Here is a 14,595-nt window from a genome sequence, read left to right as displayed (position 1 = left end):
CTTCTGGGGCGGCCATACAACTACATTAAGTTTAGTTGTGCCTTCTGGGGCGGCCATACAGCAATATTATGATTATTCGTCCGTTCTAATTTATTTACATGTTCTTAAGCAGCAGTAAAGATTGGACTTACTTGATTTCAAAGAGCAGCTACAGTTAGTTTTCATGTTCACTGAGATTTATATTCAGTGTTGTATTCAAAAGTAAGGAAAGCATAAATAATACCTTGCACAAGTGCTAAAATGCTTTTATTCCTCATTTCACGTCGGAAATACATATACTAGTTATCATTAATATTAATATTCGTTCATACATTTAAAACTGCAGCCAAGTTTTCAAAAGTGTTTAACTGCAGAGGTTGGCGGGTTCTTATATGTCAACCGACTTCGGGTCACTTGTTATCTCATACATTCATATAAATCAGTTTCTTATGACTCCAGAGAGCTGGGTTTATTTCTTTCCCAAAAACTCTATCATTATATTCGCCGACCACTATTGCGCGAAATTTTATTAAAGGAAAACACATACTAGTACCTTAAATGTATATGTCCTTGGAATAGAAATACCAAACTTTTATTCTCTATTCAAATTGTAACGGGTATATGGTCTTAAACTAAGTAAAAGTAAACTGCGAAAACCAAAACGCTTTGTAAAATTGTATCACAAATCCAAATGTTTGAAGTTTCAATCAGTGCTATTTCAAATAAATACCGATATTGTAGTCTCGAACGTGTTTATGTTCCTGTAGACTCGAACATGGTATAGTGGAATCTGTTAATGTTAGCATTGTCTGAATTCACTATAATTCGAATTTAAATGTTCCAGTCCAAGGGCAATACTGAACACTTTGTAATTCCATTGTGTAATAATTTAAATAAATAAATCCACCCTAGTAAAAAAAATCAAAGCAACAATAAGACTGATTCTGCTTCAGATGTTAAGGCAAGAATGAAGATTATATACCCTTATACTTGATCCAAATTTTTAATCCACAATCATATAGAAATTTTAAGCTATAAATTCTGTTGTTGTTTTAACAAAATAAATGTCACTTGGCCAGGTACACTATGACCATGATTTTGGCAAGGTCAAGTACAAAATACAAATGTACATAACATATGATCATTAATTAATGCTAACCAATACTACAAATTAAATGTACATAACAAAATCCACCAGGCAGTTTTAAAGATGTGACCGGTATTTCAAACAGTTTACGTCGATAGTCTGGGTTACGAAAGTAATCATGATGAATAAACGTGTAACGTCATTAGGTTAAATCCAGTCCATTGCCAATACATTAGCATTCCAATTCGCTGTCGTAATAAAGTTAAATTGTGAACTCTTGAAAATGAAAATATCTAACAGAAAAATTTAATTTAATTTAAGTGTACATAATAAGGATAAGTGGAAATACAAAATGAGCACGTTTTAAAACCGTCAGATTTGCACAACCTACTCCAAGAAGTACAGTCTGCTCCAGGAACATACCGTTATTCACAAAGACAAAATAAGTAGTACTGCTTCTGTAAGTGAACTCAGTCGTTTATTTGAGGCACTCTAATATACGGTTAAAACGTGTAAAATTTATATCCAAGTCATCTGCAAACATACTAACATCGGTCAAAACTTAAAATGACTTTGAACATACTGTCATCTTGTCACACAACAGGAATGGACTATGACTTTTCATGGTACATACTATTAACACATGTATCAGCTATCTATTCATCGGAAAGTTCGTCTTTTTTAGATAAGAAAGTGAAAAGTTATCATTTAAAAAGTGTTATGAAGCAAATGATGCCGTATGTCTTCATATATTATATCTAATAAATCCGGTTTGACACATGCAGTTCTATTTTCATTAAGGTTGCTCACCCCCTGAAAGTTTAGATTAAGTTCTGACTGATTTTCAATTTTCCGTTACTATTGTCCATCTTAGATTCTAAATTGAGTGCTTTACTGATTACATGGATGGAGGAAAGAATGATTAGTGATTACTGAAGCGCAAAAGAAAGAAAATTATTGAAGTCAGTGTAGATCTGTCTCAGGATTACAGTTTTAGAAGCATCATGACGTACGAGTTAAAGTGGCAGTGAAAACCGATTGAATCATGATGGATGACACTGTATAGGTTTATTGGCAGTATTCATGCTATCAGTGATTCGTTATAGAGAGTTTGTTTATCGGCAACGAAAATAATTCGAACAAAAATGTAGTTTGCTTGGTTGACTTACTATTACACGGGGAGAACAAAATCAAGCCACTGTTGATGGCCAAAATATTGATCAAAATAACTTGTACCAGTAACTGATTAGACGTAGTATGAAAAGGGACACAACTCTTACAAATAAATAAAGCATTGGGTTGGTGAACTGTTTTAGTGTTTGCGTTTGAATAATAATAATAATAATAATAATACAGATAATGATAATACTAATAAAGATAATACTAGCTGGCTAATAGGATTCTTGAGAGAGACAATCTGTTCGTTTGTTGCAGAGCACAATTAATGTCATATTCAACTTAATCCATTAACCCATGCATTAGAAAATCTTCCCGGTCGACAAATCCATGATAATGCTGTTATTAAGACGGACAGTAAAGATTATTTATCTGATCTTGACAAGGCAAAGAAACAAGCATACTTAGTAATAGGAAAATATATGCCAAGGACCTAGATGTGTGAAGAAACTAACCTTTGTTGTAAAGTTATTTGAATGTGGATAACAATGTTAACCTGAAAGAACAGGTTAACAAATTCTCGTGCAAAAAGAAAAAAAAAAGAAAAAAAAACTGTCTTGTATTCAGATGGTAAATAGAATGTCCAGAAATTATTTTTATTCTTGCATTTCAGAACGATACAGGAGTTTTGCTTTATTTTCCTTAACAAAATTGTATTGTAATCGTCGTTCAAAGAATGGTAATAAATCAGGGCTATATGATATTTATAGTTCCGTTCCGTAATAAATAAGGGCTATATGATATTTATTGTTCCGTTCCGTAATAAATCAGGGGTATGTGATATTTGTAGTTCCGTTCCGTAATAAATCAGGGCTATATGATATTTGTAGTTCTGTTCCTTAATAATTCAGGGCTATGTGATATTTGTAATTCCGTTCCGTAATAAATCAGGGCTATGTGATATCTGTAATTCCGTTCCGTAATAAATCAGGGCTATATGATATTTGTAGTTCCGTTCCGTAATAAATCAAGGCTATATCATATTTGTAGTTCCGTTCCGTAATAAATCAGGGCTATATCATATTTGTAGTTCCGTTCCGTAATAAATCAGGGCTATATCATATTTGTAGTTCCGTTCCGTAATAAATCAGGGCTATATCATATTTGTAGTTCCGTTCCGTAATAAATCAGGGCTATATGATATTTGAAGTTCTGTTCAGTTTCTAAATTTGTTAAGTTTCTTTGATTTTTATGAATCAGCGGTACGAAGATATTTCTGAAGCTGAGTAATTACCTAATTATTAGGAACATTCGTCGTGATATGTGGTCATTAGATAAAAAACATATATTTGTATTATTTACGCATTTAAGAACTTTTATCGAGGTCATTCAAATAGCCAAAATATCTATATCAATCTTGCCCCACGCCAAAGTTGTTTCCATCGCATGGTAGTGGGCTCCCTCGCGTGTTGCAGACTAAGCCACATTGACGGGACTCGATATTAGCGTGGTCCAGGCTGGTAAAACGGCCTCTTTCAAATTCCTCATATAATAACTTTTTGTTGTTGATATTCTCATATTTATGTATTCAGTAATTTGAGGTAGGCATAATTCTGTGTATTAGCTGCTGGGTCCTTTTTTCTTTGCACGTGCATGATATACCGGTCCATGGCTTGCACATGCGGACTGACAAATAAACCAATGTGGAGCAAGAAAACCGACCCGGTACGAAATCCGAGTCTCAGGAATGTTTATTCCTAAGATTGATTATACGAAATTTATTAGCAATATTAGCATTAAAATCTCTTACATTGACAACGACTTTTGCCTAGTAGTTTATGAAAACAGGGGAAGCAGCAAACTCAATCCAAAATCACGAACTTATACTAGCTCATTTCAGCCTCGGTCTGTTATAAAACCTAACTGTAGAGACAAAAGGATTTCCCTTTTTCTTTCTTTCATTGTTGTCGTTCACATAGCATCGGTTAAACAGTTTTTTATATATACTTGCAAGAAACCTCGTCATATGTACTTGTGTTGACAGACATAACTCTAATATGTACTTGTTTTGGGATATATAAGTCTAAGATGTACTTGTATTGACAGACATGTCTCTAAGATGTACATGTATTGACAGACATGTCTCTAAGATGTACTTGTATAACAGACATGGCTCCAATATGTTTTGACAGACATGCCTCTAAGATGTACTTGTATTGACAGACATGTCTCGAAGATGTACTTGTATTGACAGACATGTCTCTAAGATGTACATGTATTGACAGACATGTTTCTAAGATGTACATGTATTGACAGACATGTCTCTAAGATGTACTTGTATAACAGACATAACTGCAATATGTTTTGACAGACATGCCTCTAAGATGTACTTGTATTGACAGACATGTTTCTAAGATGCACTTGTATTAATAGACATATCTCTAAGCTGTATTGACATACATGTCTCTAAGATGTACTTGTATTAACCGAAATGGCTCTAAGATGTACTTGTATTGATTAACATGGTTCTAAGATGTACTTGTATTGACTTACATGGCTCTAAGATGTACATGTATTGACTGACATGGCTTTAAGATGTACTCTAAGATATCACTTTCAATATATGTCACGATACAATTCAATACACGTATTCTGAAATCAATGGCAGCTTTTGCCATTAATAAATCACATATATTGTTTCAAATAAACATACATGTTAAATGTCGTCGTCTCTAAAGATCTGTTTTTAAAGTTCTTTGCTTTCTTCTTAAATACACTATTGCTTTTGCTTGTTTTTGTTTTTCGCCGGTCATTCTTTACTCCAGTTGTTCTTGAAACTGGTCATTCTTCACGTCATTCTTTCTTGAAGACTGACTTACCCAAAATTAAAGACACAATCTTAGCTTGACAGATGATCCGTTTATACATCTGGCGATCTGTCATAATTAAGTCTCGGATCACCCCAAATGCAACAAATACAGTGGTCTTGTCTATAATGTTCATTCATTATCATAGAAACGGAAACTCTTTGATGTAGAAACGAAAACTTCTTGATGTTTCTATGTTATATCAGATACTTTCAAAGTACAAATACACCCTATACTATATTGTATTTGGTTATATGTAGAGATTTTATAACGAAATTATTTTTGGAAAAACATAAATACGTCCGTTCACAAAACACAATCGTTTTTGAGTGACCTCACTGAGTTCAACAGGCGTTCAAACTGTTTTACTTTCATAATTTAGTGCAACAGTGACCTGTCCACTGTAAAAACACGTATGTTATATGCATTGTTTAAACGTTGACAATTTGAACTATCCTAAGAGATTAAAATTTCAAAACGTATTTGTTTATGCCGCATTATTGTTTTTTTTTAGGGGTCTGTTAATGTTAACTGAGTAATTATTTCTACTGTAATTGATCATATGAAAATAACAACACGGTTTGCTAAGTTGAACGATTGCCAGAGAAAACGCTTAGAACCTTCATGCTTAGCTTCTGTTCTCAAATTCTTTCTTTGTTTAATGTTTGAACTAAGCAAACCATTATAATTTCTAAAATAATTGTTGTATCATTATTTGTTTTAGTTGCACTGCATCTGTCCAAGGCACAGTGATCCAGCTACAGGTCTACTTAACCGAGCCGTCACAAGGTACTATGGAGACCTGCCAGCTGGCATTTCCAGTCGAAACCTTAACTATGTGTGTGCTTAGACAAATGGACAGACAAACAGGTATAACATTGATCTTTATTTCCTCAAATTTAAGTAATAGCTGTGTAACAGGGTTTCCATAGTATCATTCTTTATTTCTCTTATACATTGCCAATCATTAATGATTTATAATATTTCCTTGTAAACGAATCCACCCACCTTTAAACTCAGACAAAATATCACTAAATTAAACACCATATTACAATAACAAAATATCACAAAAATCTGATCCTAGATTAAGCTTCGCCAATACGACTCTACGTGGAAACATATGCTTTACCTTATTATAATTGAGAGGAACTCGAGTTTCCTTCAATTGTATTAAGTGCAATTGATTCCATGGCACGTTCTGTTTCTTTCTGTAATATGTATTTAACGTCATTCATTTGTATAATATCACGATGTCTAATTTTGCAGGTAGATGCCCCTGGCTTTTGTCACCAAGCATCCTAATCAGCGTAGTACGAAGAGGAAATTCATTAAAACACCTTTGTACATATATAAAATCGATTGGTGTTGCACTATGTATGTTTCTTTATTCTAGCTCTGTGTAAGTAATTTGAAGCCATCGTTTTGTTTTCTTTTTCTTTATTAGTTTTGCATAGTTTCTATGTATCATGAATACAGATAAATATATGAGATGCAGTCTGAAAATGACATCGTTGTTAGTTCCACACTATAAAACTGAAGGATGCATAACTAAATTCTGACGATGACATCTTCCCAAACATGACACAAAGGCTGGTAGGTACAAAAAGACAATAACTGGCATAAAAAGTGACCAGTACGTTTGGCCAAGTCAAAATTTGTTTGAATATGTATAATGCAGTGACGTTTTACACAACATTTGATTGACATGCATACTGCAGTGACGTTTAACATGACATTTGATTAAACATTTATAATGCATTGACGTTTTGCGCAACATTCGATTGAATATGCGTAATGTAGTGCATAGCGCATCTGAAAATCGAATAATAGGATGAAATGCATATAATCAACTAGGAAACGACTGTAAACTCAGTTCAATTCAATTCTGTATAGTCCATGCAACCTGCTTCTGCAATTTCCTGTTTTTGGCAATGTTTCTTTTTAAAGAAAAACAGATCCTGGACTTTATCCTCTAAAATACAAAGCCATATCTTTGTTTTATACAAGACCATGTCTCTGTTTTATACGAGGTCATTGATCATTGGAACTGAAAGTACTTGTTTCGTATACGTTTCCATTATGTACGTTATATGGACATCGCATGTGTGTGAAATAAATGCGTTTGCAATTCATAACTTTTGTATTAAGGCCAATAATTTAAATAATGCAATAAATCACCGCCTGCAGATAACATTTATTTAGCTAGGAATTTAACTAATTAAATTTAATTAGGCGTACATTGCTACAGTTAGTTCATCTATAACGCTGAAAATTTAGGACAACATATATACTCGATATATATGGCACATATGATATTTAAAAAAGCAAAAAATAAGTCTGAATATTTTACTTTAGAGGTTGAGATCCAGACAATAGGACTATTAATGATATAGGATCATACCATATCATGTCGCTCTCTCTATTTCAAAAATGTAACGGCCAGAGCATATTAAAAATAATAAAAATGCTACAATATATTGGACACAATCTAAGCTTTATTTAGAAAATAACCCGATATATTTCCATATTGCTGATTGACAGTTGACATAAACTCTTTGTAATCTTTGACGACACATGGTAGTGTGATTGACATTTTTACTTTGTAAATTGACATAAACATATTGTACTTTTTATGACAAACAGTGATGCAACTGGCATTGACTCAGTAATGTTTAACGACGCACGTTAATGTACTTGGCATTGACTCGTTAATTTTTAATGACACGCGTTAATGTACTTGACATTGACTCGGTAAATTTTAATGGCACGGGTTAATGTACTTGACATTGACTCGGTAAATTTTAATGACATGCGTTAATGTACTTGACATTGACTCGGTGAATTTTAATGACACGCGTTAATGTACTTGGCATTGACTCGGTAATTTTTAATGGCACGGTAACTTAAATGGCATTTAACTTTATGAAATTTGTTATTTGTATATTTATTTACTTATGTCGTACTATCATACTATTTCTAGAACTTTTTCACGAAGTACACGAACATTTTTTTCTCTCTCTCTTTCTATTTCTCTCTCTCTCTCTCTGGTCAAATTTAGGCCTCCTTTATTGTCCAACAATGAGAGGACAATTATGAAAACAGACATAGAGTATCAATAAAAAAATCCCGAGAGAATGGAATGTAACCCAATTTGTAGCTCTGCCATGCACATTCATAAATTCACAAAGATAAACAAGATGTGCTTATAAAGTAACTTAAACTAGTTCTTAAGACAAGTTCAGATAGGTACTTACCACACACAGACAGGTACGGACCACACACAGACAGAGACTCACCACACACAGATAGGTACTTACCACACATTGTCTTGTCAATCAAAATTAAGCAATACATTATATATCGATAATTAGTTTCAATTTGGTTCGATATGAATTTCAAGCAATAATAGATATGTATGTACTTTTACGGTGTATTAAACAAATGGATGTTCGAAATTCTTGTTTGTATCATTACATAAATGTAATATTCAGTTCCCTAATTTAAGAAAGACACTTGATTCCCGCTAGGTAATTGATAAATACATGCCGTTTTGGCGTTGTATAGTTTGTAGTTTTGATTTACCAATCCTGCGTTTCATCCACATCTAGAGTTCTGAAGGCATCTGACCCACCTCAACCATGCACCCCCCACCCCCCACCCCCGACACGATTCATAACGTTTTCTTAAGACGAATTTTTAGAGTATTGTTTTATTACGTCAACCCAGCCTGGTTATCTCCTAATCACTTCAATTACACAGTTGAATTTAACACTAAGGCACTTGCTCTGTACAACATAAGGCTATGCGCAACGGAAGACATTTGGCCTGTAAGTAATGTGAAACCTACAACATAAGGCTAGGCGCAACGGAAGTCATTTGGCCTGTAAGTAATGTGACACCTACAACATCAGGCTAGGCGCAACGGGAGACATTTGGCCTGTATGTGAAACCTACAACATAATGCTAGGCGCAACGGAAGTCATTTGGCCTGTAAGCAATGTGAAACCTACAACATAATGCTAGGCGCAACGGAAGTCATTCGGAATGTAAGCAAATGAGAAACCTCTCTTGAGATTTAAGGTGCACTACTGTTTCACGTGTGTTAAAATCTAACGTCTTCTCATACTCTTGGCACTGCGAACATACTAGAGAGAACGATATTCCTTTCGTAATTTCGCTCTAAACAACGAATGAGAGAGAGAGAGAGAGAGTGAGAGAGATTCATAAGTAAGTTAGTTTCATCACAGAATAATAGAAACCACTAGCCAATTTCTGACTGCAGTTGTGAGATATCTGAGCAGAAAGTAACAGCTACTTTTTAAGCATGCAAGTCATTTTAATGTGAGTTATAGGCCCCCAAGTATTAATCCTCAGAGAAGACACAAGACTGGGTTTTATAAATTAAAGCCACACAAGTACCAGTTTGTTACTTTGTGAAAAATGGGGTCCTTATGAGAAAATGGAGACACGTGATGTACCTGCTGGTGATGAGTGGTCAGTGAGCAATAAATTGTTGTTCCTAAGTCATATATACAGGAAATGCATAGTCTATCCCATAAAACTCCTTAAGTTGGTCAGTTTGGTGTCAGTAAGACTTATCACAAGAGCCTGAATCATTTCTATTTGCCGAAAATTAAAAGTGATGTTTATAAATACCATAGATCTTGTCACACTTGTCAAATGGTGGGAAATCCCAATCAGAAAATATCTAAAGCACATGTGCAACCTATTCCTGCATTTGACCATTTGACAAGAAACTTTTCAGAAAAATGGCAGGCTGTCGGTTCTTTACCTAATAACAAGTCAAGCAACCAATACTTGTTGACCATAATGTGTGCGTCCTCAAGATTTCTTTATTCTATTCCTTTGAAGAATTTTAAAGCAAAAACTGTTCTAAAAGTTTAGGCAATGTTTATAACACGTGTTTGCCTCCTCAAATCTGTCCGACAAATTGTATGTTTGATTATTTCCAACAACTTGTGCATGAATTAGACATCCAACAGTTTAATCTTTCTATGTCACCCTGAAAGTAATGGGGCTAGCTCAAGACTGTCCGAAAACACTCTCACCTACCCAAGATTCATGTATACCATTATATTGAATCAAACCTTAAAAAAGACAGTGATCAGTAAAATCCTGCATTGTATAATTATCGAGTAAGATCAGGAGAGTTTCTTTTCCCATATTGGTATTTATCACCAAATGAAAGACCCCATGACTACCCTAAAACAATAAAAGACTGCCCCAAAACACCCTCAACTATACAGGATACATGTAGGCAATTAAACAGAATAAAACCAAATAAAAAGACAGTGATCTGTAAAATTCTACCCTGTATAATTATCGAGTAATGTCAGCAGAGTTTATTTTTTTGTTGATGCTTGCTGAAGACTGTCCCAAAACACTCATCGAACCAGGATACATGTATACAATTACAATGACTTAATGAAATATGCAGTTTTGGTGCATTATCTCTCTCTTTCTTTTTCTCTCTTTCTTTGATCATAGATAATTCACTAAAGTACTTTCATATTGCAAAGAGCAGCACAATCAAAAAGTCAGAATCATGCGTCACTACATTTATATTTCAAAAATTCTTTAAATCTTTTTTTAAAATCTTTAATGTGACAAAGAGCAGCTGAATAATTAGAACCTAAGGGTGTTATATCTATATTTTTAAATTCTTGAACCAAATTATTAATTTTAATTGGTTTGATAATGGTAAGAATTACAATAAATAAAAGTAAAATCTCATGTAACATCTTTTGTCTCTGATTGTTTCCACTATTAGAAACAAAAGTTATAAAGGATGCAAACCAGTTTTAAAGCTGTTTTTTTAATAAAATATATAAATACATTCAAAGGTTGAGGTTCTGTACATTAACAATGCAATTTAAGTATTGGAAAACACTCGTACACTAAATCTAATACTTTTAATCGCAAGTAAACATTTTTATCACGATACGAACATGATTTTCCAGTTTGATTATTTCTGTTTTTGCGGCAAAATAAGTTACAAAATGAAGATCGTGATAACAATAATGCTTAATATTTTTTAATATCAGTTTACCTTTAAACTTTTTTATGTGCTATTGAAGCTGCTCTGAAATATTTTATTTTAGTTGGAGCTTATGTACAAGAGTATCACAGGAAACGATAGACGGCTGTGAGGTGCGTCAAAATGGGTGACGTACATTACAATCTTTACAACCAGGGTTCGTCTGATGAAAGCTCGTTAAGAAGAGTAAGAGGGAATATATCATTGTCATTTCTGATCCTTACTTTGATAAAATAACTAATATTTCCAATGTAACGAGAGATATCACTAAGAAGTAGATTTCTTAAAAGGTGAAGGTAAAAACTTAAGTGTGTCAAAACTGGGGTTGAAAAAGATGGACAATCCTGCTGTAGTGTATGCGTTTTTGTTTTCGTAAGGTGCTATAAATCACTTAGATCATCGAGAAAGCATATGGTTTTAGAGACGATTGAAACTTTGTTGCTAACGTACACCTTAAAAAAGTGACTGAAAGAGTTATCGACACAAACTGAATGCCGTAAAGCTCCGTGGGGAGCATTCATTATTTCTGGTAAAGGAAAAGCTTTAGAAATTTAGAGCGCCGTCTGTTGTCATAAAGCCATGCTAATCCCTAGTATGCCATTATGACAACAGATGGCGACACGAGTTGGACAACAAAGACGATACTGATAAAACGTAGTATTTACATTGTTGCAAGGCCAAATCTGTATGAAAACAGCGATTGGAATGATGTTATTGTAAAGTTTATAAACATAATATAGAAAGCTTGTAATAACTGAGATAGCTTTTGCCATACGACAAACTACATAATCAATTCAGTAGTTGGCAAATCGCAAGATACAATGACGCAGAAGGAAAGTAGATCGAAAAACTTGCAAGCAACCATTTACAGCTTGAATCAATGAAAAATAGAAAATTCATGACTTGAATTATGAATGTAGCACTTGCAAGCAGTCATTTACACTAATGCAGAAGGAAAGTAGCACTTGCAAACTGCCATGTACAATTTGCATCAATGAAAATACAATATACATTGATAGAATTATGAAAGTGGCACTTACAAGCAGCGATTTACAATAAAGCATCAAGGAAGATTAGGAAATACACGCATATAATTATGGCGGTAATCCCCCTCCATAGAGGCAAGGTAATTTCAATAGTAAAGCAGAATCACTGACTTAAATTAAACAGGTCTTGTGGGTTTGCGGTACCACAGCTGAAGAGTGTTATCACCTCCATTATTTTGGTAGGGAACCGTCGATTTGGTACGTACGCAAAAATCTGGCAAAGCTTGACCCCTCCTCTCCTCCCTGTACACATGCGTACTTTGTTACACACAAACCCACTTGCGTTCGTACGCTTGACACCCCACCCCCCAATTTTATAGAACGACCTATATTTAATCCACGCAGAAACGATCGAGGATCAATACTATTAACGTGTTTATTAAAACAGATAGTCCACCGACGTTGAATGTCTGGCTGCATTAAAGAAATAAGCTGCGTAACTCTAAAAAGTTTGTCTAGTGTCCGCTAAAATTCAAACGGTGACTGAACCCACTCGAACAGGTTACGTATTAGACAAATTATTATCGAGGTTTCATCCTCCCCCGTTTCCTATGCGTACGTACATTATCAGTAGACCCCCAACTACGCAAGCATATGCATTTGGGTTAACCACCCCCTGCATGCATACGTACTAAATGGACGGCTCCTAAATTTTCAGTTAGGATGGTGTAAGTTTGTGCCATTGAATACTGAGTATCAGTACAGCATAGGCCACGTTTGATTGTATATTTGGTACTGTCATATCCATATACGAGAGTTTTAATGTGTTGCACTATATCAGGTCTGTCGTATCACTAGAACGAGTTGTTGGTGTCAATACGATCGTAACCCAGTTACTGCATGCATGTATTACTGATACGCTTTTCCCAATTATCTCCATGACCCTACTGCCTTTGCGCTATCTATAGATGATGTATCTATGACAGGAGTGCAGCAAGGAAGTATCACCGATTCTGTGCGATCGACTTATAGAAGGGATGAGATATGCCCTTGCTTATGATGTAGAGAAATGTGTAACCACGATTCAGGAATGAAATAGAAATCTGACAATTACATTAATCAGAAATATGACTTGCTCTATATAGCATGAGTGGTTTGTAGGACATATACGAGAAATGAAAAGAGGTCATCCAAATGTAGGACATATACCAAAATGAAATATATCTTCCAAATGTAGGACATATACGAAATATGAAAAAGAGCATCCAAATGTAGGAACATGAGAAAAATTATACAAATGTAGGACACATACAAAAAATGAAAACGATCATGCAAACGTCGGACATATACGAAGAATGAAAAATATCATTGAAATGCAGGGCATATAAAAATGTAAATGATCATCCGGTTATATGACACTTCTGCAAAATGTCCCAGCAAGTCGTATAACCTGCCCATAGACCACCTATATGTCAGATACAAATGTTAAAAAAGACTACGAATGACGTGCATGGAATTTATTTTTCAAATAGTTCTCTACAGAGTTTAACCAACTGAAGTACCAACCCGAAACATAAATAACAGCAACAATGGAAGATTTGAGTCAGAGTTGTTGAGAGTAATAAGTGGTATTTTCCTCTTAAGTTTAAAACATTTTCTCAGACTTCAATAACGCTTTTAGTGTTGATGAACACATTTTAAAAGAATTATTTTGCTTGCATCAGGGCATCATCTTTAAAAACATACAGTCCTTGAGAGACAATACGTTTTAAGACGGGTGCTAAAGTATCAAAGATTAATTTTAAACATACTCTACAAACCATGTCTTCATTGTCAAACTAATCGTCGGCACACGGGATAAGTGACATAAGAATAAAGACAGTACTTTATGGTATGTGATGGTGATTGATACTCTCAAACACTGTTTTTTACTCTCAAATTCTAACTCTTACAAACAAAACAACAAATATGTATAGGGTTCTAGCTTAAGACTGAATGATAATCGTCCACTCCTACAGTCAAGCGCACAATTACAAAAACAATGGAAGGAACTGGCGACAGACAATAACCATACACGATATGTCTCACTTAGCTTCGTACACGTCAGGTGGCACATATTTTTTGTGTGTCTTTGAAATGTTTTCAAAGGTAGTCCCTGTAATATCAAAAGCAGGTTCCGGTTAGTGCGAGCTTTGAAAATGATGTTGAAACAAGGTAACCGATAATACGCTCTGACGTTTAACAGACAAGGCCGTTGAAATTTCTCAATGAACAATTGAAAACGAATGGAAAAACGACACATTCTTTCCACCACTGAAAATTACCACCAAACACATCATGGAACATATACAAGGAAACTTTAAAAAACCTATGTGGACCTATTTGCATGTTAACATATGCTCCAAAACATAAACGTGATAGCTGTTGATAATGCTGACCAGTAGATGTGGTTGCTGAAAAAAACCCACTGTGTGCTGGTTAGTAAGCATTTGTGTTGGTTAA

General features: G+C 34.5%; 1 protein-coding gene across 2 annotated transcripts in view; it reads left to right on the top strand.

Moving 5' to 3' along the window:
- Positions 1–8,504, top strand: part of LOC149798771 (uncharacterized) — a 37,726-nt gene extending 29,222 nt beyond the window's left edge. For both annotated transcript variants that reach the window (XM_089957643.1, XM_089957644.1), the window contains exons 5-6: positions 5,774–5,919; positions 6,316–8,504. In XM_089957643.1, the coding sequence (XP_089813769.1) occupies positions 5,774–5,899 (126 nt within the window). In that variant the 3' untranslated portion in view covers positions 5,900–5,919; positions 6,316–8,504. The remainder of the gene's footprint in view (positions 1–5,773; positions 5,920–6,315) is intronic.
- The last annotated feature ends 6,091 nt before the right edge of the window (positions 8,505–14,595 follow it).

Source organism: Sinohyriopsis cumingii, chromosome 5, assembly GCF_028554795.1.
Source record: "Sinohyriopsis cumingii isolate HCF-2022 chromosome 5, ASM2855479v2, whole genome shotgun sequence".
Lineage (NCBI taxonomy): Eukaryota > Metazoa > Mollusca > Bivalvia > Unionida > Unionidae > Sinohyriopsis > Sinohyriopsis cumingii.
This window is presented reverse-complemented; position numbering and strand designations above follow the sequence as displayed.